At 35.3% G+C, this 25,669-nt stretch overlaps 1 protein-coding gene across 4 annotated transcripts in view; it reads left to right on the forward strand.

Moving 5' to 3' along the window:
• LOC141456672 (mannosyl-oligosaccharide alpha-1,2-mannosidase IA-like) overlaps positions 1-25,669 on the forward strand; it is a 433,869-nt gene that overhangs the window by 399,849 nt on the left and 8,351 nt on the right. For all 4 annotated transcript variants that reach the window (XM_074132840.1, XM_074132841.1, XM_074132842.1 and 1 more), the window contains 2 exons: positions 20,204-20,422; positions 23,629-23,808. In XM_074132840.1, coding sequence (XP_073988941.1) covers positions 20,204-20,422; positions 23,629-23,808 — 399 coding nt within the window. The remainder of the gene's footprint in view (positions 1-20,203; positions 20,423-23,628; positions 23,809-25,669) is intronic.

The raw sequence follows: 25,669 nt of genomic DNA on the forward strand, positions 1-25,669 counted from the left end.
GTTAACAATAGATTATTCGTATGATATTTTGTGCTCTTACACAGTCTGTTTTACTGAGTAGTATGCTATAGTTTTCTTGAGTGCAGATCTATTAGTTGAGAAGATATTGAGAGTTGAAATTTTTTTGGGTCATGGTTTTGCTGTGAAAAGGGGCCCTTATAATTCCCACAGTAAACAACAGATTATTCGTATGAAATTTTGTGCTCTTACATTCTCTGTTTTACTGAGTAGTATGCTATACTTTTCTTGAGTACAGATCTATTAGTTGAGAATATATTGAGAGTTGAAATTTTTTTGGGTCATGGTTTTCTGTGAAATTGGACCTTTATAATTCCCACTGTAAACAACAGATTATTCGTATGAAATTTTGTGCTCCTACACACTCTGTTTTACTGAGTAGTATGCTATACTTTTCTTGAGTACAGATCTATTAGTTGAGAAGATATTGAGAGTTGAAATTTTTTTGGGTCATGGTTTTGCTGTGAAATGGGGCACTTATAACTCACACAGTATACAACAGACTATTTGTATGATATTTTGTGCCCTTACACAGTCTGTTTTACTGAGTAGTATGCTATAGTTTTCATGAGTGCAGCTCTATTAGTTGAGAAGATATTGAGAGTTGAAATTTTTTTGGGTCATGGTTTTGCTATGAAATGGGGCCCTTATAACTCACACAGTAAACAACAGATTATTCGTATGATATCTTGTGCTCTTACACAGTCGGTTTTACTGAGTAGTATGCTATAGTTTCTTGAGTGCAGATCTATTAGTTGAGAAGATATTGAGAGTTGAAATTTTTTTGGGTCATGGTTTTCCTGTGAAATGGGGCCCTTATAATTCCCACAGTAAACAACAGATTATTCGTATCAAATTTTGTGCTCTTACACCCTCTGTTTTACTGAGTAGTATGCTATACTTTTCTTGAGTACAGATCTATTAGTTGAGAAAATATTGAGAGTTGAAATTTTTTTGGGTCATGGATTTGCTGTGAAATGGGGCCCTTATAACTCACACAGTATACAACAGATTATTCGTATGATATTTTGTGCTCTTACACAGTCTGTTTTACTGAGTTGTATGCTATACTTTTCTTGAGTACAGATCTATTATTTGCGAAGATATTGAGAGTTGAAATTTTTTTGGGTCATGGTTTTGCTGTGAAATAGGGCCCCTATAACTCACACAGTTAACAATAGATTATTCGTGTGAAATTTTGTGCTCTTACACACTCTGTTTTACTGAGTAGTATGCTATACTTTTCTTGTGTACAGATCTATTAGTTGAGAAGATATTGAGAGTTGAAATTTTTTTGGGTCATGGTTTTGCTGTGAAATGGGGCCCTTATAACTCACACAGTAAACAACAGATTATTCGTATGATATTTGGTGCTCTTACACAGTCTGTTTTACTGAGTAGTATGCTATACTTTTCTTGAGTACAGATCTATTAGTTGAGAATATATTGAGAGTTGAAATTTTTTTGGGTCATGGTTTTCTGTGAAATTGGACCTTTATAATTCCCACTGTAAACAACAGATTATTCGTATGAAATTTTGTGCTCCTACACACTCTGTTTTACTGAGTAGTATGCTATACTTTTCTTGAGTACAGATCTATTAGTTGAGAAGATATTGAGAGCTGAAATTTTTTTGGGTCATGGTTTTGCTGTGAAATGGGGCCCTTATAATTCCCACAGTAAACAACAGATTATTCGTATGAAATTTTGTGCTCTTACACCCTCTGTTTTACTGAGTATTATGCTATACTTTTCTTGAGTACAGATCTATTAGTTGAGTATATATTGAGAGTTGAAATTTTTTTGGGTCATGGTTTTGCTGTGAAATTGGACCTTTATAATTCCCACTGTAAACAACAGATTATTCGTATGATATTTTGTGCTCTTACACAGTCTGTTTTACTGAGTAGTATGCTATAGTTTTCTTGAGTGCAGCTCTATTAGTTGAGAAGATATTGAGAGTTGAAATTTTTTTGGGTCATGGTTTTGCTATGAAATGGGGCCCTTATAACTCCCATAGTAAACAACACATTATTCGTATGAAAGTTTGTACTTCTACACCCTCTGTTTTACTGAGTAGAATGCTATACTTTTCTTGAGTACAGATCTATTAGTTGAGAAGATATTGAGAGTTGAAATTTTTTTGGGTCATGGTTTTGCTGTGAAATGGGGCCTTTATAATTCCCACAGTAAACAACAGATTATTCGTATGAAATTTTGTGCTCTTACACACTTTGTTTTACTGAGTAGTATGCTATAGTTTTCTTGAGTGCAGATCTATTAGTTGAGAAGATATTGAGAGTTGAAATTTTTTTGGGTCATGGTTTTGCTATGAAATGGGGCCCTTATAACTCACACAGTAAACAACAGATTATTCGTATGATATCTTGTGCTCTTACACAGTCGGTTTTACTGAGTAGTATGCTATAGTTTCTTGAGTGCAGATCTATTAGTTGAGAAGATATTGAGAGTTGAAATTTTTTTGGGTCATGGTTTTCCTGTGAAATGGGGCCCTTATAATTCCCACAGTAAACAACAGATTATTCGTATCAAATTTTGTGCTCTTACACCCTCTGTTTTACTGAGTAGTATGCTATACTTTTCTTGAGTACAGATCTATTAGTTGAGAAAATATTGAGAGTTGAAATTTTTTTGGGTCATGGATTTGCTGTGAAATGGGGCCCTTATAACTCACACAGTATACAACAGATTATTCGTATGATATTTTGTGCTCTTACACAGTCTGTTTTACTGAGTTGTATGCTATACTTTTCTTGAGTACAGATCTATTATTTGCGAAGATATTGAGAGTTGAAATTTTTTTGGGTCATGGTTTTGCTGTGAAATAGGGCCCCTATAACTCACACAGTTAACAATAGATTATTCGTGTGAAATTTTGTGCTCTTACACACTCTGTTTTACTGAGTAGTATGCTATACTTTTCTTGTGTACAGATCTATTAGTTGAGAAGATATTGAGAGTTGAAATTTTTTTGGGTCATGGTTTTGCTGTGAAATGGGGCCCTTATAACTCACACAGTAAACAACAGATTATTCGTATGATATTTGGTGCTCTTACACAGTCTGTTTTACTGAGTAGTATGCTATACTTTTCTTGAGTACAGATCTATTAGTTGAGAATATATTGAGAGTTGAAATTTTTTTGGGTCATGGTTTTCTGTGAAATTGGACCTTTATAATTCCCACTGTAAACAACAGATTATTCGTATGAAATTTTGTGCTCCTACACACTCTGTTTTACTGAGTAGTATGCTATACTTTTCTTGAGTACAGATCTATTAGTTGAGAAGATATTGAGAGCTGAAATTTTTTTGGGTCATGGTTTTGCTGTGAAATGGGGCCCTTATAATTCCCACAGTAAACAACAGATTATTCGTATGAAATTTTGTGCTCTTACACCCTCTGTTTTACTGAGTATTATGCTATACTTTTCTTGAGTACAGATCTATTAGTTGAGTATATATTGAGAGTTGAAATTTTTTTGGGTCATGGTTTTGCTGTGAAATTGGACCTTTATAATTCCCACTGTAAACAACAGATTATTCGTATGATATTTTGTGCTCTTACACAGTCTGTTTTACTGAGTAGTATGCTATAGTTTTCTTGAGTGCAGCTCTATTAGTTGAGAAGATATTGAGAGTTGAAATTTTTTTGGGTCATGGTTTTGCTATGAAATGGGGCCCTTATAACTCCCATAGTAAACAACACATTATTCGTATGAAAGTTTGTACTTCTACACCCTCTGTTTTACTGAGTAGTATGCTATAGTTTTCTTGAGTGCAGATCTATTAGTTGAGAAGATATTGAGAGTTGAAATTTTTTTGGGTCATGGTTTTGCTGTGAAAAGGGGCCCTTATAATTCCCACAGTAAACAACAGATTATTCGTATGAAATTTTGTGCTCTTACATTCTCTGTTTTACTGAGTAGTATGCTATACTTTTCTTGAGTACAGATCTATTAGTTGAGAATATATTGAGAGTTGAAATTTTTTTGGGTCATGGTTTTCTGTGAAATTGGACCTTTATAATTCCCACTGTAAACAACAGATTATTCGTATGAAATTTTGTGCTCCTACACACTCTGTTTTACTGAGTAGTATGCTATACTTTTCTTGAGTACAGATCTATTAGTTGAGAAGATATTGAGAGTTGAAATTTTTTTGGGTCATGGTTTTGCTGTGAAATGGGGCACTTATAACTCACACAGTATACAACAGACTATTTGTATGATATTTTGTGCCCTTACACAGTCTGTTTTACTGAGTAGTATGCTATAGTTTTCATGAGTGCAGCTCTATTAGTTGAGAAGATATTGAGAGTTGAAATTTTTTTGGGTCATGGTTTTGCTATGAAATGGGGCCCTTATAACTCACACAGTAAACAACAGATTATTCGTATGATATCTTGTGCTCTTACACAGTCGGTTTTACTGAGTAGTATGCTATAGTTTCTTGAGTGCAGATCTATTAGTTGAGAAGATATTGAGAGTTGAAATTTTTTTGGGTCATGGTTTTCCTGTGAAATGGGGCCCTTATAATTCCCACAGTAAACAACAGATTATTCGTATCAAATTTTGTGCTCTTACACCCTCTGTTTTACTGAGTAGTATGCTATACTTTTCTTGAGTACAGATCTATTAGTTGAGAAAATATTGAGAGTTGAAATTTTTTTGGGTCATGGATTTGCTGTGAAATGGGGCCCTTATAACTCACACAGTATACAACAGATTATTCGTATGATATTTTGTGCTCTTACACAGTCTGTTTTACTGAGTTGTATGCTATACTTTTCTTGAGTACAGATCTATTATTTGCGAAGATATTGAGAGTTGAAATTTTTTTGGGTCATGGTTTTGCTGTGAAATAGGGCCCCTATAACTCACACAGTTAACAATAGATTATTCGTGTGAAATTTTGTGCTCTTACACACTCTGTTTTACTGAGTAGTATGCTATACTTTTCTTGTGTACAGATCTATTAGTTGAGAAGATATTGAGAGTTGAAATTTTTTTGGGTCATGGTTTTGCTGTGAAATGGGGCCCTTATAACTCACACAGTAAACAACAGATTATTCGTATGATATTTGGTGCTCTTACACAGTCTGTTTTACTGAGTAGTATGCTATACTTTTCTTGAGTACAGATCTATTAGTTGAGAATATATTGAGAGTTGAAATTTTTTTGGGTCATGGTTTTCTGTGAAATTGGACCTTTATAATTCCCACTGTAAACAACAGATTATTCGTATGAAATTTTGTGCTCCTACACACTCTGTTTTACTGAGTAGTATGCTATACTTTTCTTGAGTACAGATCTATTAGTTGAGAAGATATTGAGAGCTGAAATTTTTTTGGGTCATGGTTTTGCTGTGAAATGGGGCCCTTATAATTCCCACAGTAAACAACAGATTATTCGTATGAAATTTTGTGCTCTTACACCCTCTGTTTTACTGAGTATTATGCTATACTTTTCTTGAGTACAGATCTATTAGTTGAGTATATATTGAGAGTTGAAATTTTTTTGGGTCATGGTTTTGCTGTGAAATTGGACCTTTATAATTCCCACTGTAAACAACAGATTATTCGTATGAAATTTTGTGCTCTTACACACTCTGTTTTACTGAGTAGTATGCTATACTTTTCTTGAGTACAGATCTATTAGTTGAGAAGATATTGAGAGTTGAAATTTTTTTGGGTCATGGTTTTGCTGTGAAATGGGGCCCTTATAACTCACACAGTAAACAACAGATTATTCGTATGATATTTTGTGCTCTTACACAGTCTGTTTTACTGAGTAGTATGCTATAGTTTGCTTGAGTGCAGCTGTATTAGTTGAGAAGATATTGAGAGTTAAAAATTTTTTGGGTCATGGTTTTGCTGTGAAATGGGGCCTTTATAATTCCCACAGTAAACAACAGATTATTCGTATGAAATTTTGTGCTCTTACGCCCTCTGTTTTACTGAGTAGTATGCAATACTTTTCTTGAGTACAGATCTATTAGTTGAGAAGATATTGAGAGTTGAAATTTTTTTGTGTCATGGTTTTGCTGTGAAATGGGGCCCTTATAACTCACACAGTAAACAACAGATTATTCGTATGATATTTTGTACTCTTAAACAGTCTGTTTTACTGAGTAGTATGCTATAGTTTTCTTGAGTGCTGCCCTATTAGTTGCGAAGATATTGAGAGTTGACATTTTTTTGGGTCATGGTTTTGCTGTGAAATGGGGCCCTTATAACTCACACAGTAAACAACACATTATTCGTATGAAATTTTGTGCTCTTACACCCTCTGTTTTACTGAGTAGAATGCTATACTTTTCTTGAGTACAGATCTATTGGTTGAGAAGATATTGAGAGTTGAAATTTTTTTGGGTCATGGTTTTGCTGTGAAATTGGGCCTTTATAATTCCCACAGTAAACAACAGATTATTCGTATGAAATTTTGTGCTCTTACACTCTCTGTTTTACTGAGTAGTATGCTATACTTTTCTTGTGTACAGATCTATTAGTTGAGAAGATATTGAGAGTTGAAATTTTTTTGGGTCATGGTTTTGCTGTGAAATGGGGCCCTTATAACTCACACAGTAAACAACAGATTATTCGTATGATATTTGGTGCTCTTACACAGTCTGTTTTTCTGAGTAGTATGCTATAGTTTTCTTGAGTGCAGCCCTATTAGTTGCGAAGATATTGAGAGTTGAAATTTTTTTGGGTCATGGTTTTGCTGTGAAATGGGGCCCTTATAACTCACACAGTAAACAACAGATTATTCGTATGATATTTTGTGCTCTTACACAGTCTGTTTTTCTGAGTAGTATGCTATAGTTTTCTTGAGTGCAGCTCTATTAGTTGAGAAGATATTGAGAGTTGAAATTTTTTTGGGTCATGGTTTTGCTGTGAAATGGGGCCCTTATAACTCACACAGTAAACAACAGATTATTCGTACGAAAGTTTGTGCTCTTACACACTCTGTTTTACTGAGTAGTATGCTATACTTTTCATGTGTACAGATCTATTAGTTGAGAAGATATTGAGAGTTGAAATATTTTTGGGTCATGGTTTTGCTGTGAAATGGGGCCCTTATGACTCCCACAGTAAACAACAGATTATTCGTACGAAAGTTTGTGCTCTTACACACTCTGTTTTACTGAGTAGTATGCTATAGTTTTCTTGAGTGCAGCCCTATCAGTTGCGAAGATATTGAGAGTTGAAATTTTTTTGGGTCATGGTTTTGCTGTGAAATGGGGCCCTTATAACTCACACAGTAAACATCAAATTATTCGTATAATATTTTGTGCTCTTACACAGTCTGTTTTACTGAGTAGTATGCTATAGTTTTCTTGAGTGCTGCCCTATTAGTTGCGAAGATATTGAGAGTTGAAATTTTTTTGGGTCATGGTTTTGCTGTGAAATGGGGCCCTTATAACTCACACAGTAAACAACAGATTATTCGTATGATATTTTGTGCTCTTACACAGTCTGTTTTTCTGAGTAGTATGCTATAGTTTTCTTGAGTGCAGCTCTATTAGTTGAGAAGATATTGAGAGTTGAAATTTTTTTGGGTCATGGTTTTGCTGTGAAATGGGGCCCTTATAACTCACACAGTAAACAACAGATTATTCGTACGAAAGTTAGTGCTCTTACACACTCTGTTTTACTGAGTAGTATGCTATACTTTTCATGTGTACAGATCTATTAGTTGAGAAGATATTGAGAGTTGAAATATTTTTGGGTCATGGTTTTGCTGTGAAATGGGGCCATTATAACTCCCACAGTAAACAACAGATTATTCGTACGAAAGTTTGTGCTCTTACACACTCTGTTTTACTGAGTAGTATGCTATAGTTTTCTTGAGTGCAGCCCTATTAGTTGCGAAGATATTGAGAGTTGAAATTTTTTTGGGTCATGGTTTTGCTGTGAAATGGGGCCCTTATAACTCACACAGTAAACATCAAATTATTCGTATAATATTTTGTGCTCTTACACAGTCTGTTTTACTGAGTAGTATGCTATAGTTTTCTTGAGTGCTGCCCTATTAGTTGCGAAGATATTGAGAGTTGAAATTTTTTTGGGTCATGGTTTTGCTGTGAAATGGGGCCCTTATAACTCACACAGTAAACAACACATTATTCGTATGAAATTTTGTGCTCTTACACCCTCTGTTTTACTGAGTAGAATGCTATACTTTTCTTGAGTACAGATCTATTGGTTGAGAAGATATTGAGAGTTGAAATTTTTTTGGGTCATGGTTTTGCTGTGAAATTGGGCCTTTATAATTCCCACAGTAAACAACAGATTATTCGTATGAAATTTTGTGCTCTTACACTCTCTGTTTTACTGAGTAGTATGCTATACTTTTCTTGTGTACAGATCTATTAGTTGAGAAGATATTGAGAGTTGAAATTTTTTTGGGTCATGGTTTTGCTGTGAAATGGGGCCCTTATAACTCACACAGTAAACAACAGATTATTCGTATGATATTTGGTGCTCTTACACAGTCTGTTTTTCTGAGTAGTATGCTATAGTTTTCTTGAGTGCAGCCCTATTAGTTGCGAAGATATTGAGAGTTGAAATTTTTTTGGGTCATAGTTTTGCTATGAAATGGGGCCCTTATAACTCCCATAGTAAACAACACATTATTCGTATGAAATTTTGTGCTCTTACACCCTCTGTTTTACTGAGTAGAATGCTATACTTTTCTTGTGTACAGATCTATTAGTTGAGAAGATATTGAGAGTTGAAATTTTTTTGGGTCATGGTTTTGCTGTGAAATGGGGCCCTTATAACTCCCACAGTAAACAACAGATTATTCGTACGAAAGTTTGTGCTTTTACACACTCTGTTTTACTGAGTAGTATGCTATACTTTTCTTGTGTACAGATCTATTAGTTGAGAAGATATTGAGAGTTGAAATATTTTTGGGTCATGGTTTCGCTGTGAAATGGGGCCCTTATAACTCACACAGTAAACAACAGATTATTCGTATGAAATTTTGTGCTCTTAAACACTCTGTTTTACTGAGTAGTATGCTATACTTTTCTTGAGTACAGATCTATTAGTTGAGAAGATATTAAGTGTTGAAATTTTTTTGGGTCATGGTTTTGCTGTGAAATGTGGCCCTTATAACTCACACAGTATACAACAGAATATTCGTATGATATTTTGTGCTCTTACACAGTCTGTTTTACTGAGTAGTATGCTATAGTTTTCTTGAGTGCAGCTCTATTAGTTGAGAAGATATTGAGAGTTGAAATTTTTTTGGGTCATGGTTTTGCTGTCAAATTGGGCCTTTATAATTCCCACAGTAAACAACAGATTATTCGTATCAACTTTTGTGCTCTTACACACTCTGTTTTACTGTGTAGTATGCTATACTTTTCTTGAGTACAGATCTATTAGTTGAGAAGATATTGAGAGTTGAAATTCTTTTGGGTCATGTTTTTGCTGTAAAATTGGGTCTTTATAATTCCCACAGTAAACAACAGATTATTCGTATGAAATTTTGTGCTCTTACACACTTTGTTTTACTGAGTAGTATGCTATAGTTTTCTTGAGTGCAGATCTATTAGTTGAGAAGATATTGAGAGTTGAAATTTTTTTGGGTCATGGTTTTGCTATGAAATGGGGCCCTTATAACTCACACAGTAAACAACAGATTATTCGTATGATATCTTGTGCTCTTACACAGTCGGTTTTACTGAGTAGTATGCTATAGTTTCTTTAGTGCAGATCTATTAGTTGAGAAGATATTGAGAGTTGAAATTTTTTTGGGTCATGGTTTTGCTGTGAAATGGGGCCCTTATAATTCCCACAGTAAACAACAGATTATTCGTATCAAATTTTGTGCTCTTACACCCTCTGTTTTACTGAGTAGTATGCTATACTTTTCTTGAGTACAGATCTATTAGTTGAGAAAATATTGAGAGTTGAAATTTTTTAGGGTCATGGTTTTGCTGTGAAATGGGGCCCTTATAACTCACACAGTATACAACAGATTATTCGTATGATATTTTGTGCTCTTACACAGTCTGTTTTACTGAGTTGTATGCTATACTTTTCTTGAGTACAGATCTATTATTTGCGAAGATATTGAGAGTTGAAATTTTTTTGGGTCATGGTTTTGCTGTGAAATGGGGCCCCTATAACTCACACAGTTAACAATAGATTATTCGTATGATATTTTGTGCTCTTACACAGTCTGTTTTACTGAGTAGTATGCTATAGTTTTCTTGAGTGCAGATCTATTAGTTGAGAAGATATTGAGAGTTGAAATTTTTTTGGGTCATGGTTTTGCTGTGAAAAGGGGCCCTTATAATTCCCACAGTAACAGATTATTCGTATGAAATTTTGTGCTCTTACACACTCTGTTTTACTGAGTAGTATGCTATACTTTTCTTGAGTACAGATCTATTAGTTGAGAATATATTGAGAGTTGAAATTTTTTTGGTCATGGTTTTCTGTAAAATTGGACCTTTATAATTCCCACTGTAAACAACAGATTATTCGTATGAAATTTTGTGCTCTTACACACTCTGTTTTACTGAGTAGTATGCTATACTTTTCTTGAGTACAGATCTATTAGTTGAGAAGATATTGAGAGTTGAAATTTTTTTGGGTCATGGTTTTGCTGTGAAATGGGGCACTTATAACTCACACAGTATACAACAGATTATTTGTATGATATTTTGTGCCCTTACACAGTCTGTTTTACTGAGTAGTATGCTATAGTTTTCATGAGTGCAGCTCTATTAGTTGAGAAGATATTGAGAGTTGAAATTTTTTTGGGTCATGGTTTTGCTGTGAAATGGGGCCCTTATAATTCCCACAGTAAACATCAGATTATTCGTATGAAATTTTGTGCTCTTACACCCTCTGTTTTACTGAGTAGTATGCTATACTTTTCTTGAGTACAGATCTATTAGTTGAGTATATATTGAGAGTTGAAATTTTTTTGGGTCATGGTTTTGCTGTGAAATTGGACCTTTATAATTCCCACTGTAAACAACAGATTATTCGTATGAAATTTTGTGCTCTTACACACTCTGTTTTACTGAGTAGTATGCTATACTTTTCTTGAGTACACATCTATTAGTTGAGAAGATATTGAGAGTTGAAATTTTTTTGGGTCATGGTTTTGCTGTGAAATGGGGCCCTTATAACTCACACAGTAAACAACAGATTATTCGTATGATATTTTGTGCTCTTACACAGTCTGTTTTACTGAGTAGTATGCTATAGTTTGCTTGAGTGCAGCTGTATTAGTTGAGAAGATATTGAGAGTTAAAAATTTTTTGGGTCATGGTTTTGCTGTGAAATCGGGCCTTTATAATTCCCATAGTAAACAACAGATTATTCGTATGAAATTTTGTGCTCTTACGCCCTCTGTTTTACTGAGTAGTATGCAATACTTTTCTTGAGTACGATCTATTAGTTGAGAAGATATTGAGAGTTGAAATTTTTTTGTGTCATGGTTTTGCTGTGAAATGGGGCCCTTATAACTCACACAGTAAACAACAGATTATTCGTATGATATTTTGTGCTCTTAAACAGTCTGTTTTACTGAGTAGTATGCTATACTTTTCTTGAGTGCAGTTCTATTATTTGAGAAGATATTGAGAGTTGAAATTTTTTTGGGTCATGGTTTTGCTGTGAAATTTGGCCTTTATAATTCCCACAGTAAACCACTGATTATTCGTATGAAATTTTGTGCTCTTACAACCTCTGTTTTACTGAGTTGTATGCTATACTTTTCTTGAGTACAGATCTATTAGTTGAGTAGATATTGAGAGTTGAAATTTTATTGGGTCATGGTTTTGCTGTGAAATGGGGCCCTTATAACTCCCACAATAAACAACAGATTATTTGTATGAACTTTTGTGCTCTTACACACTCTGTTTTACTGAGTAGTATGCTATACTTTTCTTGAGTACAGATCTATTAGTTGAGAAGATATTGAGAGTTGAAATTTTTTTGGGTCATGGTTTTGCTGTGAAATGGGGCCCTTATAACTCCCACAGTAAACAACAGATTATTCGTATAATATTTTGTGCCCTTACACACTCTGTTTTACTGAGTAGTATGCTATAGTTTTCTTGAGTGCAGATCTATTAGTTGCGAAGATATTGAGAGTTGAAATTTTTTTGGGTCATGGTTTTGCTGTGAAATGGGGCCCTTATAACTCACACAGTAAACAACAGATTATTCGTATGATATTTTGTGCTCTTACACAGTCTGTTTTTCTGAGTAGTATGCTATAGTTTTCTTGAGTGCAGCTCTATTAGTTGAGAAGATATTGAGAGTTGAAATTTTTTTGGGTCATGGTTTTGCTGTGAAATGGGGCCCTTATAACTCACACAGTAAACAACAGATTATTCGTACGAAAGTTAGTGCTCTTACACACTCTGTTTTACTGAGTAGTATGCTATACTTTTCATGTGTACAGATCTATTAGTTGAGAAGATATTGAGAGTTGAAATATTTTTGGGTCATGGTTTTGCTGTGAAATGGGGCCCTTATAACTCCCACAGTAAACAACAGATTATTCGTACGAAAGTTTGTGCTCTTACACACTCTGTTTTACTGAGTAGTATGCTATAGTTTTCTTGAGTGCAGCCCTATTAGTTGCGAAGATATTGAGAGTTGAAATTTTTTTGGGTCATGGTTTTGCTGTGAAATGGGGCCCTTATAACTCACACAGTAAACATCAAATTATTCGTATAATATTTTGTGCTCTTACACAGTCTGTTTTACTGAGTAGTATGCTATAGTTTTCTTGAGTGCTGCCCTATTAGTTGCGAAGATATTGAGAGTTGAAATTTTTTTGGGTCATGGTTTTGCTGTGAAATGGGGCCCTTATAACTCACACAGTAAACAACACATTATTCGTATGAAATTTTGTGCTCTTACACCCTCTGTTTTACTGAGTAGAATGCTATACTTTTCTTGAGTACAGATCTATTGGTTGAGAAGATATTGAGAGTTGAAATTTTTTTGGGTCATGGTTTTGCTGTGAAATTGGGCCTTTATAATTCCCACAGTAAACAACAGATTATTCGTATGAAATTTTGTGCCCTTACACACTCTGTTTTACTGAGTAGTATGCTATAGTTTTCTTGAGTGCAGATCTATTAGTTGAGAAGATATTGAGAGTTGAAATTTTTTTGGGTCATGGTTTTGCTGTGAAATGGGGCCCTTATAACTCACACAGTAAACAACAGATTATTCGTATGTTATTTTGTGCTCTTACACAGTCTGTTTTACTGAGTAGTATGCTATAGTTTTCTTGAGTGCAGATCTATTAGTTGAGAAGATATTGAGAGTTGAAATTTTTTTGGGTCATGGTTTTGCTGTGAAATGGGGCCCTTATAACTCACACAGTAAACAACAGATTATTCGTATGTTATTTTGTGCTCTTACACAGTCTGTTTTACTGAGTAGTATGCTATAGTTTTCTTGAGTGCAGATCTATTAGTTGAGAAGATATTGAGAGTTGAAATTTTTTTGGGTCATGGTTTTGCTGTGAAATGGGGCCCTTATAACTCACACAGTAAACAACAGATTATTCGTATGTTATTTTGTGCTCTTACACAGTCTGTTTTACTGAGTAGTATGCTATAGTTTTCTTGAGTGCTGCCCTATTAGTTGCGAAGATATTGAGAGTTGAAATTTTTTTGGGTCATGGTTTTGCTGTGAAATGGGGCCCTTATAACTCACACAGTAAACAACAGATTATTCGTATGATATTTTGTGCTCTTACACAGTCTGTTTTTCTGAGTAGTATGCTATAGTTTTCTTGAGTGCAGCTCTATTAGTTGAGAAGATATTGAGAGTTGAAATTTTTTTGGGTCATGGTTTTGCTGTGAAATGGGGCCCTTATAACTCACACAGTAAACAACAGATTATTCGTACGAAAGTTAGTGCTCTTACACACTCTGTTTTACTGAGTAGTATGCTATACTTTTCATGTGTACAGATCTATTAGTTGAGAAGATATTGAGAGTTGAAATATTTTTGGGTCATGGTTTTGCTGTGAAATGGTGCCCTTATAACTCCCACAGTAAACAACAGATTATTCGTACGAAAGTTTGTGCTCTTACACACTCTGTTTTACTGAGTAGTATGCTATAGTTTTCTTGAGTGCAGCCCTATTAGTTGCGAAGATATTGAGAGTTGAAATTTTTTTGGGTCATGGTTTTGCTGTGAAATGGGGCCCTTATAACTCACACAGTAAACATCAAATTATTCGTATAATATTTTGTGCTCTTACACAGTCTGTTTTACTGAGTAGTATGCTATAGTTTTCTTGAGTGCTGCCCTATTAGTTGCGAAGATATTGAGAGTTGAAATTTTTTTGGGTCATGGTTTTGCTGTGAAATGGGGCCCTTATAACTCACACAGTAAACAACACATTATTCGTATGAAATTTTGTGCTCTTACACCCTCTGTTTTACTGAGTAGAATGCTATACTTTTCTTGAGTACAGATCTATTGGTTGAGAAGATATTGAGAGTTGAAATTTTTTTGGGTCATGGTTTTGCTGTGAAATTGGGCCTTTATAATTCCCACAGTAAACAACAGATTATTCGTATGAAATTTTGTGCTCTTACACTCTCTGTTTTACTGAGTAGTATGCTATACTTTTCTTGTGTACAGATCTATTAGTTGAGAAGATATTGAGAGTTGAAATTTTTTTGGGTCATGGTTTTGCTGTGAAATGGGGCCCTTATAACTCACACAGTAAACAACAGATTATTCGTATGATATTTGGTGCTCTTACACAGTCTGTTTTTCTGAGTAGTATGCTATAGTTTTCTTGAGTGCAGCCCTATTAGTTGCGAAGATATTGAGAGTTGAAATTTTTTTGGGTCATAGTTTTGCTATGAAATGGGGCCCTTATAACTCCCATAGTAAACAACACATTATTCGTATGAAATTTTGTGCTCTTACACCCTCTGTTTTACTGAGTAGAATGCTATACTTTTCTTGTGTACAGATCTATTAGTTGAGAAGATATTGAGAGTTGAAATTTTTTTGGGTCATGGTTTTGCTGTGAAATGGGGCCCTTATAACTCCCACAGTAAACAACAGATTATTCGTACGAAAGTTTGTGCTTTTACACACTCTGTTTTACTGAGTAGTATGCTATACTTTTCTTGTGTACAGATCTATTAGTTGAGAAGATATTGAGAGTTGAAATATTTTTGGGTCATGGTTTCGCTGTGAAATGGGGCCCTTATAACTCACACAGTAAACAACAGATTATTCGTATGAAATTTTGTGCTCTTAAACACTCTGTTTTACTGAGTAGTATGCTATACTTTTCTTGAGTACAGATCTATTAGTTGAGAAGATATTAAGTGTTGAAATTTTTTTGGGTCATGGTTTTGCTGTGAAATGTGGCCCTTATAACTCACACAGTATACAACAGAATATTCGTATGATATTTTGTGCTCTTACACAGTCTGTTTTACTGAGTAGTATGCTATAGTTTTCTTGAGTGCAGCTCTATTAGTTGAGAAGATATTGAGAGTTGAAATTTTTTTGGGTCATGGTTTTGCTGTCAAATTGGGCCTTTATAATTCCCACAGTAAACAACAGATTATTCGTATCAACTTTTGTGCTCTTACACACTCTGTTTTACTGTGTAGTATGCTATACTTTTCTTGAGTACAGATCTATTAGTTGAGAAGATATTGAGAGTTGAAATTCTTTTGGGTCATGTTTTTGCTGTAAAATTGGGTCTTTATAATTCCCACAGTAAACAACAGATTATTCGTATGAAATTTTGTGCTCTTACACACTTTGTTTTACTGAGTAGTATGCTATAGTTTTCTTGAGTGCAGATCTATTAGTTGAGAAGATATTGAGAGTTGAAATTTTTTTGGGTCATGGTTTTGCTATGAAATGGGGCCCTTATAACTCACACAGTAAACAACAGATTATTCGTATGATATCTTGTGCTCTTACACAGTCGGTTTTACTGAGTAGTATGCTATAGTTTCTTGAGTGCAGATCTATTAGTTGAGAAGATATTGAGAGTTGAAATTTTTTTGGGTCATGGTTTTGCTGTGAAATGGGGCCCTTATAATTCCCACAGTAAACAACAGATTATTCGTATCAAATTTTGTGCTCTTACACCCTCTGTTTTACTGAGTAGTATGTTATACTTTTCTTGAGTACAGATCTATTAGTTGAGAAAATATTGAGAGTTGAAATTTTTTTGGGTCATGGTTTTGCTGTGAAATGGGGCCCTTATAACTCACACAGTATACAACAGATTATTCGTATGATATTTTGTGCTCTTACACAGTCTGTTTTACTGAGTTGTATGCTATACTTTTCTTGAGTACAGATCTATTATTTGCGAAGATATTGAGAGTTGAAATTTTTTTGGGTCATGGTTTTGCTGTGAAATGGGGCCCCTATAACTCACACAGTTAACAATAGATTATTCGTATGATATTTTGTGCTCTTACACAGTGTGTTTTACTGAGTAGTATGCTATAGTTTTCTTGAGTGCAGATCTATTAGTTGAGAAGATATTGAGAGTTGAAATTTTTTTGGGTCATGGTTTTGCTGTGAAAAGGGGCCCTTATAATTCCCACAGTAACAGATTATTCGTATGAAATTTTGTGCTCTTACATTCTCTGTTTTACTGAGTAGTATGCTATACTTTTCTTGAGTACAGATCTATTAGTTGAGAATATATTGAGAGTTGAAATTTTTTTGGGTCATGGTTTTCTGTGAAATTGGACCTTTATAATTCCCACTGTAAACAACAGATTATTCGTATGAAATTTTGTGCTCTTACACACTCTGTTTTACTGAGTAGTATGCTATACTTTTGTTGTGTACAGATCTATTAGTTGAGAAGATATTGAGAGTTTAAATTTTTTTGGGTCATGGTTTTGCTGTGAAATGGGGCCCTTATAACTCACACAGTAAACAACAGATTATTCGTATGATATTTGGTGCTCTTACACAGTCTGTTTTACTGAGTAGTATGCTATACTTTTCTTGAGTACAGATCTATTAGTTGAGAATATATTGAGAGTTGAAATTTTTTTGGTCATGGTTTTCTGTGAAATTGGACCTTTATAATTCCCACTGTAAACAACAGATTATTCGTATGAAATTTTGTGCTCTTACACACTCTGTTTTACTGAGTAGTATGCTATACTTTTCTTGAGTACAGATCTATTAGTTGAGAAGATATTGAGAGTTGAAATTTTTTTGGGTCATGGTTTTGCTGTGAAATGGGGCACTTATAACTCACACAGTATACAACAGATTATTTGTATGATATTTTGTGCCCTTACACAGTCTGTTTTACTGAGTAGTATGCTATAGTTTTCATGAGTGCAGCTCTATTAGTTGAGAAGATATTGAGAGTTGAAATTTTTTTGGGTCATGGTTTTGCTGTGAAATGGGGCCCTTATAATTCCCACAGTAAACATCAGATTATTCGTATGAAATTTTGTGCTCTTACACCCTCTGTTTTACTGAGTAGTATGCTATACTTTTCTTGAGTACAGATCTATTAGTTGAGTATATATTGAGAGTTGAAATTTTTTTGGGTCATGGTTTTGCTGTGAAATTGGACCTTTATAATTCCCACTGTAAACAACAGATTATTCGTATGAAATTTTGTGCTCTTACACACTCTGTTTTACTGAGTAGTATGCTATACTTTTCTTGAGTACAGATCTATTAGTTGAGAAGATATTGAGAGTTGAAATTTTTTTGGGTCATGGTTTTGCTGTGAAATGGGGCCCTTATAACCCACACAGTAAACAACAGATTATTCGTATGATATTTTGTGCTCTTAAACAGTCTGTTTTACTGAGTAGTATGCTATACTTTTCTTGAGTGCAGTTCTATTATTTGAGAAGATATTGAGAGTTGAAATTTTTTTGGGTCATGGTTTTGCTGTGAAATTTGGCCTTTATAATTCCCACAGTAAACCACTGATTATTCGTATGAAATTTTGTGCTCTTACAACCTCTGTTTTACTGAGTTGTATGCTATACTTTTCTTGAGTACAGATCTATTAGTTGAGTAGATATTGAGAGTTGAAATTTTATTGGGTCATGGTTTTGCTGTGAAATGGGGCCCTTATAACTCCCACAATAAACAACAGATTATTTGTATGAACTTTTGTGCTCTTACACACTCTGTTTTACTGAGTAGTATGCTATACTTTTCTTGAGTACAGATCTATTAGTTGAGAAGATATTGAGAGTTGAAATTTTTTTGGGTCATGGTTTTGCTGTGAAATGGGGCCCTTATAACTCCCACAGTAAACAACAGATTATTCGTATGAAATTTTGTGCCCTTACACACTCTGTTTTACTGAGTAGTATGCTATAGTTTTCTTGAGTGCAGATCTATTAGTTGAGAAGATATTGAGAGTTGAAATTTTTTTGGGTCATGGTTTTGCTGTGAAATGGGGCCCTTATAACTCACACAGTAAACAACAGATTATTCGTATGTTATTTTGTGCTCTTACACAGTCTGTTTTACTGAGTAGTATGCTATAGTTTTCTTGAGTGCAGATCTATTAGTTGAGAAGATATTGAGAGTTGAAATTTTTTTGGGTCATGGTTTTGCTGTGAAATGGGGCCCTTATAACTCACACAGTAAACAACAGATTATTCGTATGTTATTTTGTGCTCTTACACAGTCTGTTTTACTGAGTAGTATGCTATAGTTTTCTTGAGTGCAGATCTATTAGTTGAGAAGATATTGAGAGTTGAAATTTTTTTGGGTCATGGTTTTCGGACTTTAATAGGATATTTACAATTTTTGCTCAGTATTTTCGCAAATTTATCTTGGAATTAGGGTGAATCTACTTGAACTAGCCGGCAGCTGTCATTTTTTAAAACCTATGAGCCGGAAATTAGCCATTTATTTCTCTTAATTGGTGTGTTTTTTTAAAATTTTACATAGTATTTTGGCAGTTCATCCTTGAAATTAGGATGAATCTACTTCAACTTACTGGCAATTGTCATGTTTTAAGACTTAGAAAATAGAAATTGCCCATTTATTTATCTTAATTGGCGAGGATTTTACAACCTTTACATGCTGTTTTTGCAATTCAACCCCTGGAATTAGGGTAGCCCTCTTTGGAAAATCCCCGCGCTGGAATAGTTTTGGGACATTAAAGGCGCAACTTGCACTTTATCCCTCTAAAGAGGGCACATTTTTCTACTTTTTAAGGTGTTTTTGCACAACTTTGGAATTGGCTTAACATTGTATGTACCACCCAAAAATGGGTCCAATTCGATGATTATATAATAAGGATTGGTAGGGAAGGGATTAGCTATGAGGTTAGCATACTGGACTCCCACGCGGAGGTCCCGGGTTCGAATCCAGCAGCTGACCCTTAGATTTTTTCTTCCTAGGAGCTTCTTACAGCTCACTGTCCGGTGATGGACAGTGTTGTCTGTAACGAGAGAACACTGTCCGGAGGCCGGCAGTGCACTGAAAAAAGCTCCGGGCGCCAATAACCTTGGATGTTGACGCGCCTTAAATCATAAAAAAAAAAAAAAAAAAAAAAAAATAAGGATTGGTGGGGGTATGGTTATGCGGAGTGGGGATGGCGGCCATTTTGTATAAAAAAGGTGCACATTTTAGGGGCGCCAGAACCGCCATTTCCCCTCTACTACTGTTCATTGGGTAACCTTTACCCTGGAATCTATCTTAATTTAAATCATTGCGATCAGGCAGGAACTTTGATTGTGATTGATGCCACAATGGATCCTCTGACTCATCGTGGCCAACCCTCGTAAAATCTAATTGATAATGATTAAGAGCATTTTGCTAAATAATACTAATTAAAAGTAACTTGTTTCTAATCTGTACCCGTGAAATCCGCCGCATTCCGTTGCAAGAGCTTCTGTTTATTAAATAAATCAACTTTCATTCCATTTTCTACAAATATTATGAATCTATTTGTCACTCATTTTTTTTGTATAAAAACATTTTCAAATAGTGTTAAGTAACTTGCGCACAATTTTTATATTTCATTATTACCTCAGCTGGTAAAATGAGGTGTTTATCTTGATATCTCATAATTTTGGTACCTCCAAATTCTTGTTATCTTTTTGCAAAAACCCACTACAAATATTTGAACACTCACTGATTTCTACTTCTTTTTGTTTCAGATGACAAAACATGCCTGGGATAATTACGTTAGGTATGCTTGGGCTAAAAATGAGCTTCGTCCATTATCTAAAAGAGGACATACTGGTAGTATTTTTGGAGCGGCCTCTTTAGGAGCGACCATTGTCGATGGATTGGATACACTTTATATTATGGGGTTGCATGATGAATTTAAACAAGGAAGAGATTGGATACAAAATAATCTCCATTTTGATGATCTTGTAAGTATTGTTTAATTTAATCTAATTTTCTTTGGCTAGATTAAAGCTGGAATTAATTTTGGTCTCAGCTTGCTATGAAGTACTATAAGTATCCTGGTTAAAAGCTCTTGTTACATGTGCTCTTTCTACAATAAAATCTATTTATGGCTTTATACCAATCGAGCACACTCAAAATATTCCTGTGTTCTCTGGCCCCATATTTGTTCAATTCTCCAATATTAGCAAACGGGCACTGTAATTTGATTTTAAATTCATCAACGCTAGTACAGCTTTTGGTATTTTTTTTTTTTTGCTTTTTTATCAATTTCTGTACTAATGAAATTATCATTTTTATTTTTTATTTTTTTTAAATGAAGTCATTGGCGCCCGAAGCTTTTTATCAGTGAACTGGACACACATTTTCGAAGATAAAAAGTGGCTTTTGATGTTCGGAATATTAATGCAAAATGCATCGCATTTGCCATACATAGTTGTATATGTTGATTAGAACATCGTCAACTTTAATCAGGAGTCACCAAACTACAGTCAGCAACGTATACGATTTAAAAGCGCATGCTTTAGGAAAAAATCAAATTACACTTTGGTTATTTCATTCCTGGGAAGGTACGCTTATGGACTTTAAATCTTTTTATAATGTAAAAAAAAAATTTTGAGCATGAAACTTTGAAGATTTATTTTAAAAAATGCGTTTTAAATATTTCTTCCGTCTCTTTTTTTACGAGGGTCGTTTGAAAAGTCCGTGCAAAGTCAGAGAGATAGCACTACTGGCGCGTATCGAGGTTATGTTTAGTTAGTAGCATCTCTTGGAAGAACACACACCAAGTTTCAGCCAGATCGGTCTATTTCTTTGTGTCTGGCACTCGTTTGAATCGAGGAAGTCGAGTGATTTTCAAAAAATGGACGAAAAAGAATTTCGTGTGTTTATTAAACACTACTTTATGAAAGGCAAAACGCCTCAGGAGACTAAAGAGAAGCTTGAAAAACATTATGGTGACTCTGTACCTTCGATTAGAACAGTTTATAAGTGGATTCAAAATTTTCGGAGTGGCCACATGGGCACAAGTGACGCTGAACGTTCTGGACGCCCTGTTGAGGTTACTACTCCAGAAATCATTGATAAAATCCATGATATGGTGATGGATGACAGAAGAGTGAAGGTGCGTGAGATTGCTAGTGCTGTGGGCATCTCGAATGAACGGGTACATAATATTTTGCATCAACATTTGGACATGACAAAGCTATCCGCAAGATGGGTGCCGCGATTGCTCACGCTTGACCAAAAACGAAATCGTGTAAGGACGGTTTGCAGCTGTTCCAGAAGAATCCGCAGGACTTTAAGCGTCGTTTCGTCACTGTGGATGAAAGATGGATACATCACTACACTCCTGAGACCAAAGAACAATCTAAACAATGGGTTACCAAGGGGGAATCTGCGCCAAAAAAGGCGAAGACCGTTCCTTCGGCCGGAAAGATTATGGCGACTGTCTTTTGGGATTCGCAAGGAATAAACCTCATCGACTATCTGGAAAAGGGTAAAACTATTACAAGTGCATATTATTCATCGTTATTGGACCGTTTGAAAACCGAGCTGCAAGAAAAACGCCCACGATTGGCCCACAAAAAAGTCCTTTTCCATCACGACAACGCACCAGCTCACACCTCAGCAGTTGTGGTCGCAAAATTAATGGAAATAGGGTTCCAACTCGTTTCACATCCCCCCTATTCTCTAGACTTGGCTCCCTCGGACTACTATTTGTTCCCCAATATGAAGAAATGGCTGGCGGGAAAAAGATTTTATTCAAACGAGGAGGTGATTGCAGAAACGAATGGCTATTTTTCAGACTTGGACAAATCCTGTTATTCGGAAGGGATCAACAAACTAGAGCAGCGTTGGACGAAGTGTATAAGCCTAAAAGGAGACTATGTTGAAAAATAAAAAAGGTTTACCCCAAAAAATTAAGTAGTTTTTATTTTTGCACGGACTTTTCAAACGACCCTCGTATGAAAACTTATTTTTCCAGTCACTCATTTGCAACTGGAAATCACATTCTTCGCGGTAACCTGAAAAATCAATATTTATAGACGAGAATCAGATTTGTTATTTTACTTAAACCATTACTTTCTATAATTTGTTGTAAGTATGGATGGAGTTATTTATAACAGGCTGGTACAATTAATGGCCTATGCGGACGATGTGGCCTTGATTGGAAGAAACCAGAATGTCTTATGTAGCGTATTGCAAGAACTGAAACTGGGAGCAGCCGAATTGGGACTGAAGATTAATTTCGATAAAACGGAATATGTAGTCTCCAGTAGAAGACCAAATAGGCAAAACGCTCTAACGGTAGATGGATACACCTTCAAGAGGAAGGACCAGTTTAAATACCTAGGTACAATAATCATTGCAAAAAATGAAGTGTCTCAGGAGATTGGAGCAAGGTTGATGGCAGGAAATAGGTGCTATGCAGCACTTCACAATGTTTTAAAAAGCAAGACGGTTTTGAGAGAAATCAAGATAAATATTTACAAAACCGTGATAAGATTTGTAGTGACCTATGCAGCAGAAACCTGGTTTTTAACGAAAGAGTAGGAGAGAAGATTAAGTACCTGGGAAAGAAAAGTTTTAAGGTGACGAATGGAAAATAAGATCCAACTCAGAACTGAGGGTTGCTGTACCGTGTACCAGATCTAGTGAGAGTGGTAAAAGCCAGTAGGCTGAGGTGGATTGGGCATGTAGAAAGAATGGAAAAAGAGAGAATGCCCAAGAAAGCAATGGATGGTCACCCAGGTGGTAGAAGATTGAGGGGCAGGCTGAGAATGAGATGGTTGGAGGATGTCCGCAGACTAGGTATTAGGAGATGGCGAGTCAAGGCACAAGACAGGGAGGTTTGGAAGGAAGTTGTCGAGGAAGCCAAGGGTCTCCATGGCCCGTAGCGCTATTTAAAAAAAAAATAAGTTGTAAATGGAATACAAATTAACTCTTGACGTGCTTATTACTTCCAATTTAGAAACTTCTTCGCCTTAAAAAACCAAACATTTGAAAACAGAGCATGCAAACTAGTGGAAAGATTTAGTGATTATGTAAATGTTTCACCTTATTTTTACTTATCTTTGTTGTCCTAAGAAGACACCGTTTTCTTGTTTGGTGATTTAAATTTTAAATCCTTATATTTTTACACTTATACACATTTTATTTCTTTTTCCAGAATGGCGATTTTTCAGTTTTCGAGACGAATATAAGATATGTAGGAGGACTGTTAACGTGTTTCGCATTGACTGGCGACGTAATGTTCAGGGATAAAGCCGATTACATAGCTAAAAAGTTATTACCAGCTTTTCAAACTCCAACTGGAATTCCAAATGCATTAATCAATTTCAAAACTGGAGTAAGTACATATGTTAGTTTGTTTACATTTGACAATTTTTACATTCCTTGAGATTATCTTCTGGTTGCGGAAAAAAAGTATTGGTTATTACAGAACATCTATCTAGTTGTGCATTCTTTTTGATAAAAAGAGCATTTCTACCTTGTACCTTTAATCAACAGGACAGATGCAGGATCCATTAGTAGGAACTTACTCCTTTCGTATTGCCAACCACTTTGCTTCGGTGGAATATGAGTTGTTGCCTTCCCCCCCTTTGTAGCTTCTTTACTTAGGGAAACGTAACAAACTGAATCGCCGACATTAATTTTCATTGGACATACATGCTGTAAAACCCACTTACTGCGTAAAAAATTTATTTAAATTTCTTTTTTTCATGACTGAATAATCATCAAAACAGAAATACGGTAATGTTTGCAATAATAAATATTTTCTAAATTAAACGACGGGCTTTTTTAGGCTTTCTTGCGACTCCTTTAGGAATCTTCTTAGGTCGGCAGCACTGTCTGGAATACGAGGTGTGGCTATTAAATAACGAGACTATTGCTATAAAATGTTTTATTTTAAATGTATACATATTTAGTTATCATCACCTTCAATATACACCCCTTCCCTATCCCTACAACGCTCCATGCGAATTTACCATTGTTCGAAACAGTGCTGGAAGTCTTTTTCTGTCAGCTCCTGCATGACGCGTACCGCTTTTACTTTCACAGCTTCAACTGGGACTGAAATCGTGTTCCTTTTAATGCAGATTTGACTTTAAGGGAGCAGATAATAGTCACATGGGGCCATGTTAGGCGAATAAGGCTGATGGCTTAAAACTGGGATGTTTTGTACTTGTCTAGAAACGTCTTGACAGAAAATACAGTGTGAGCCGGCGCGTTGCCTTAATGGAGAACCCATGACTTGTTCTTCCACAAATCGGGTCGTTTTTTCCTTACTCTTTCACGGAGTTGAGCAAGCACCTCACGGTAGTAATGTTGATTAATTATAATCGATATTTTCATCCGTTTTGGACGTGAAAGAGCGACCCGGACGGTCATCATCTCCGACGTCTTCTCGGCCATCTTGGAAACGCTTGAACTACTCAAAAACTCGCGCACGTGATTAACATTCATCGCTATAAACTTCTTTTAATAAAAGATAAGTTTCAGTAGCGGTTTTATCAAGTTTTGATGTGAAATTTCACGACAATTCGTTGCTCTACTACATGTGTAGTATCATGATTTCGGCAAAACGAAACTAACACCTCTTACACAAACGACGGTTCCGGACAGACAGATTTCTCTACAAGCACGTGAGACGCTGCAATCGAAAGAGAAGGCTTTGCGCTGCACAGCTGTCGGACGTTAAGATTTGGCGCATGCATACTCGTAGTACTTCTGTAGCAGCATCAGTCTCGTTATTTAATAGCCACAGCTCGTATTTATGCGACATCTTGAACACATTTACGTTTCTCAATTGAAAGAACTTGGGAGTTAACATTTTACGCAATTATATAGATGATTCGCTACTAATACTCAAATAGATGTAGATTTATGAAAATTATTGAATAACCTAAACATAAACGCATGAATATGAGAACGACAAAACTGAGTAACTTCCTGGATATCACACTATGGAACAAGATAGAGACAACAACCTAGAATATTGAGTATACAGAAAAACCCACGTCGACTGACACAATTATAAACATCAGAGCCCACCATTTGCTCAATATACACTGGCCGCTTTCAGACACCTGATAAATAGGTTGAAAACTATATCTCTTGCACTGTCCAAGTATAAGCGAGGACTCAAATAGCACAAATAACGTTTAAACTACGAACATAAATAATAAGTATTGATATTGCTCAAAGAA

This window comes from Rhodnius prolixus, unplaced genomic scaffold (assembly GCF_049639745.1).
Source record: "Rhodnius prolixus isolate KJV_2025 unplaced genomic scaffold, Rpr scaffold_10, whole genome shotgun sequence".
Classification (NCBI taxonomy): Eukaryota; Metazoa; Arthropoda; class Insecta; order Hemiptera; family Reduviidae; genus Rhodnius; species Rhodnius prolixus.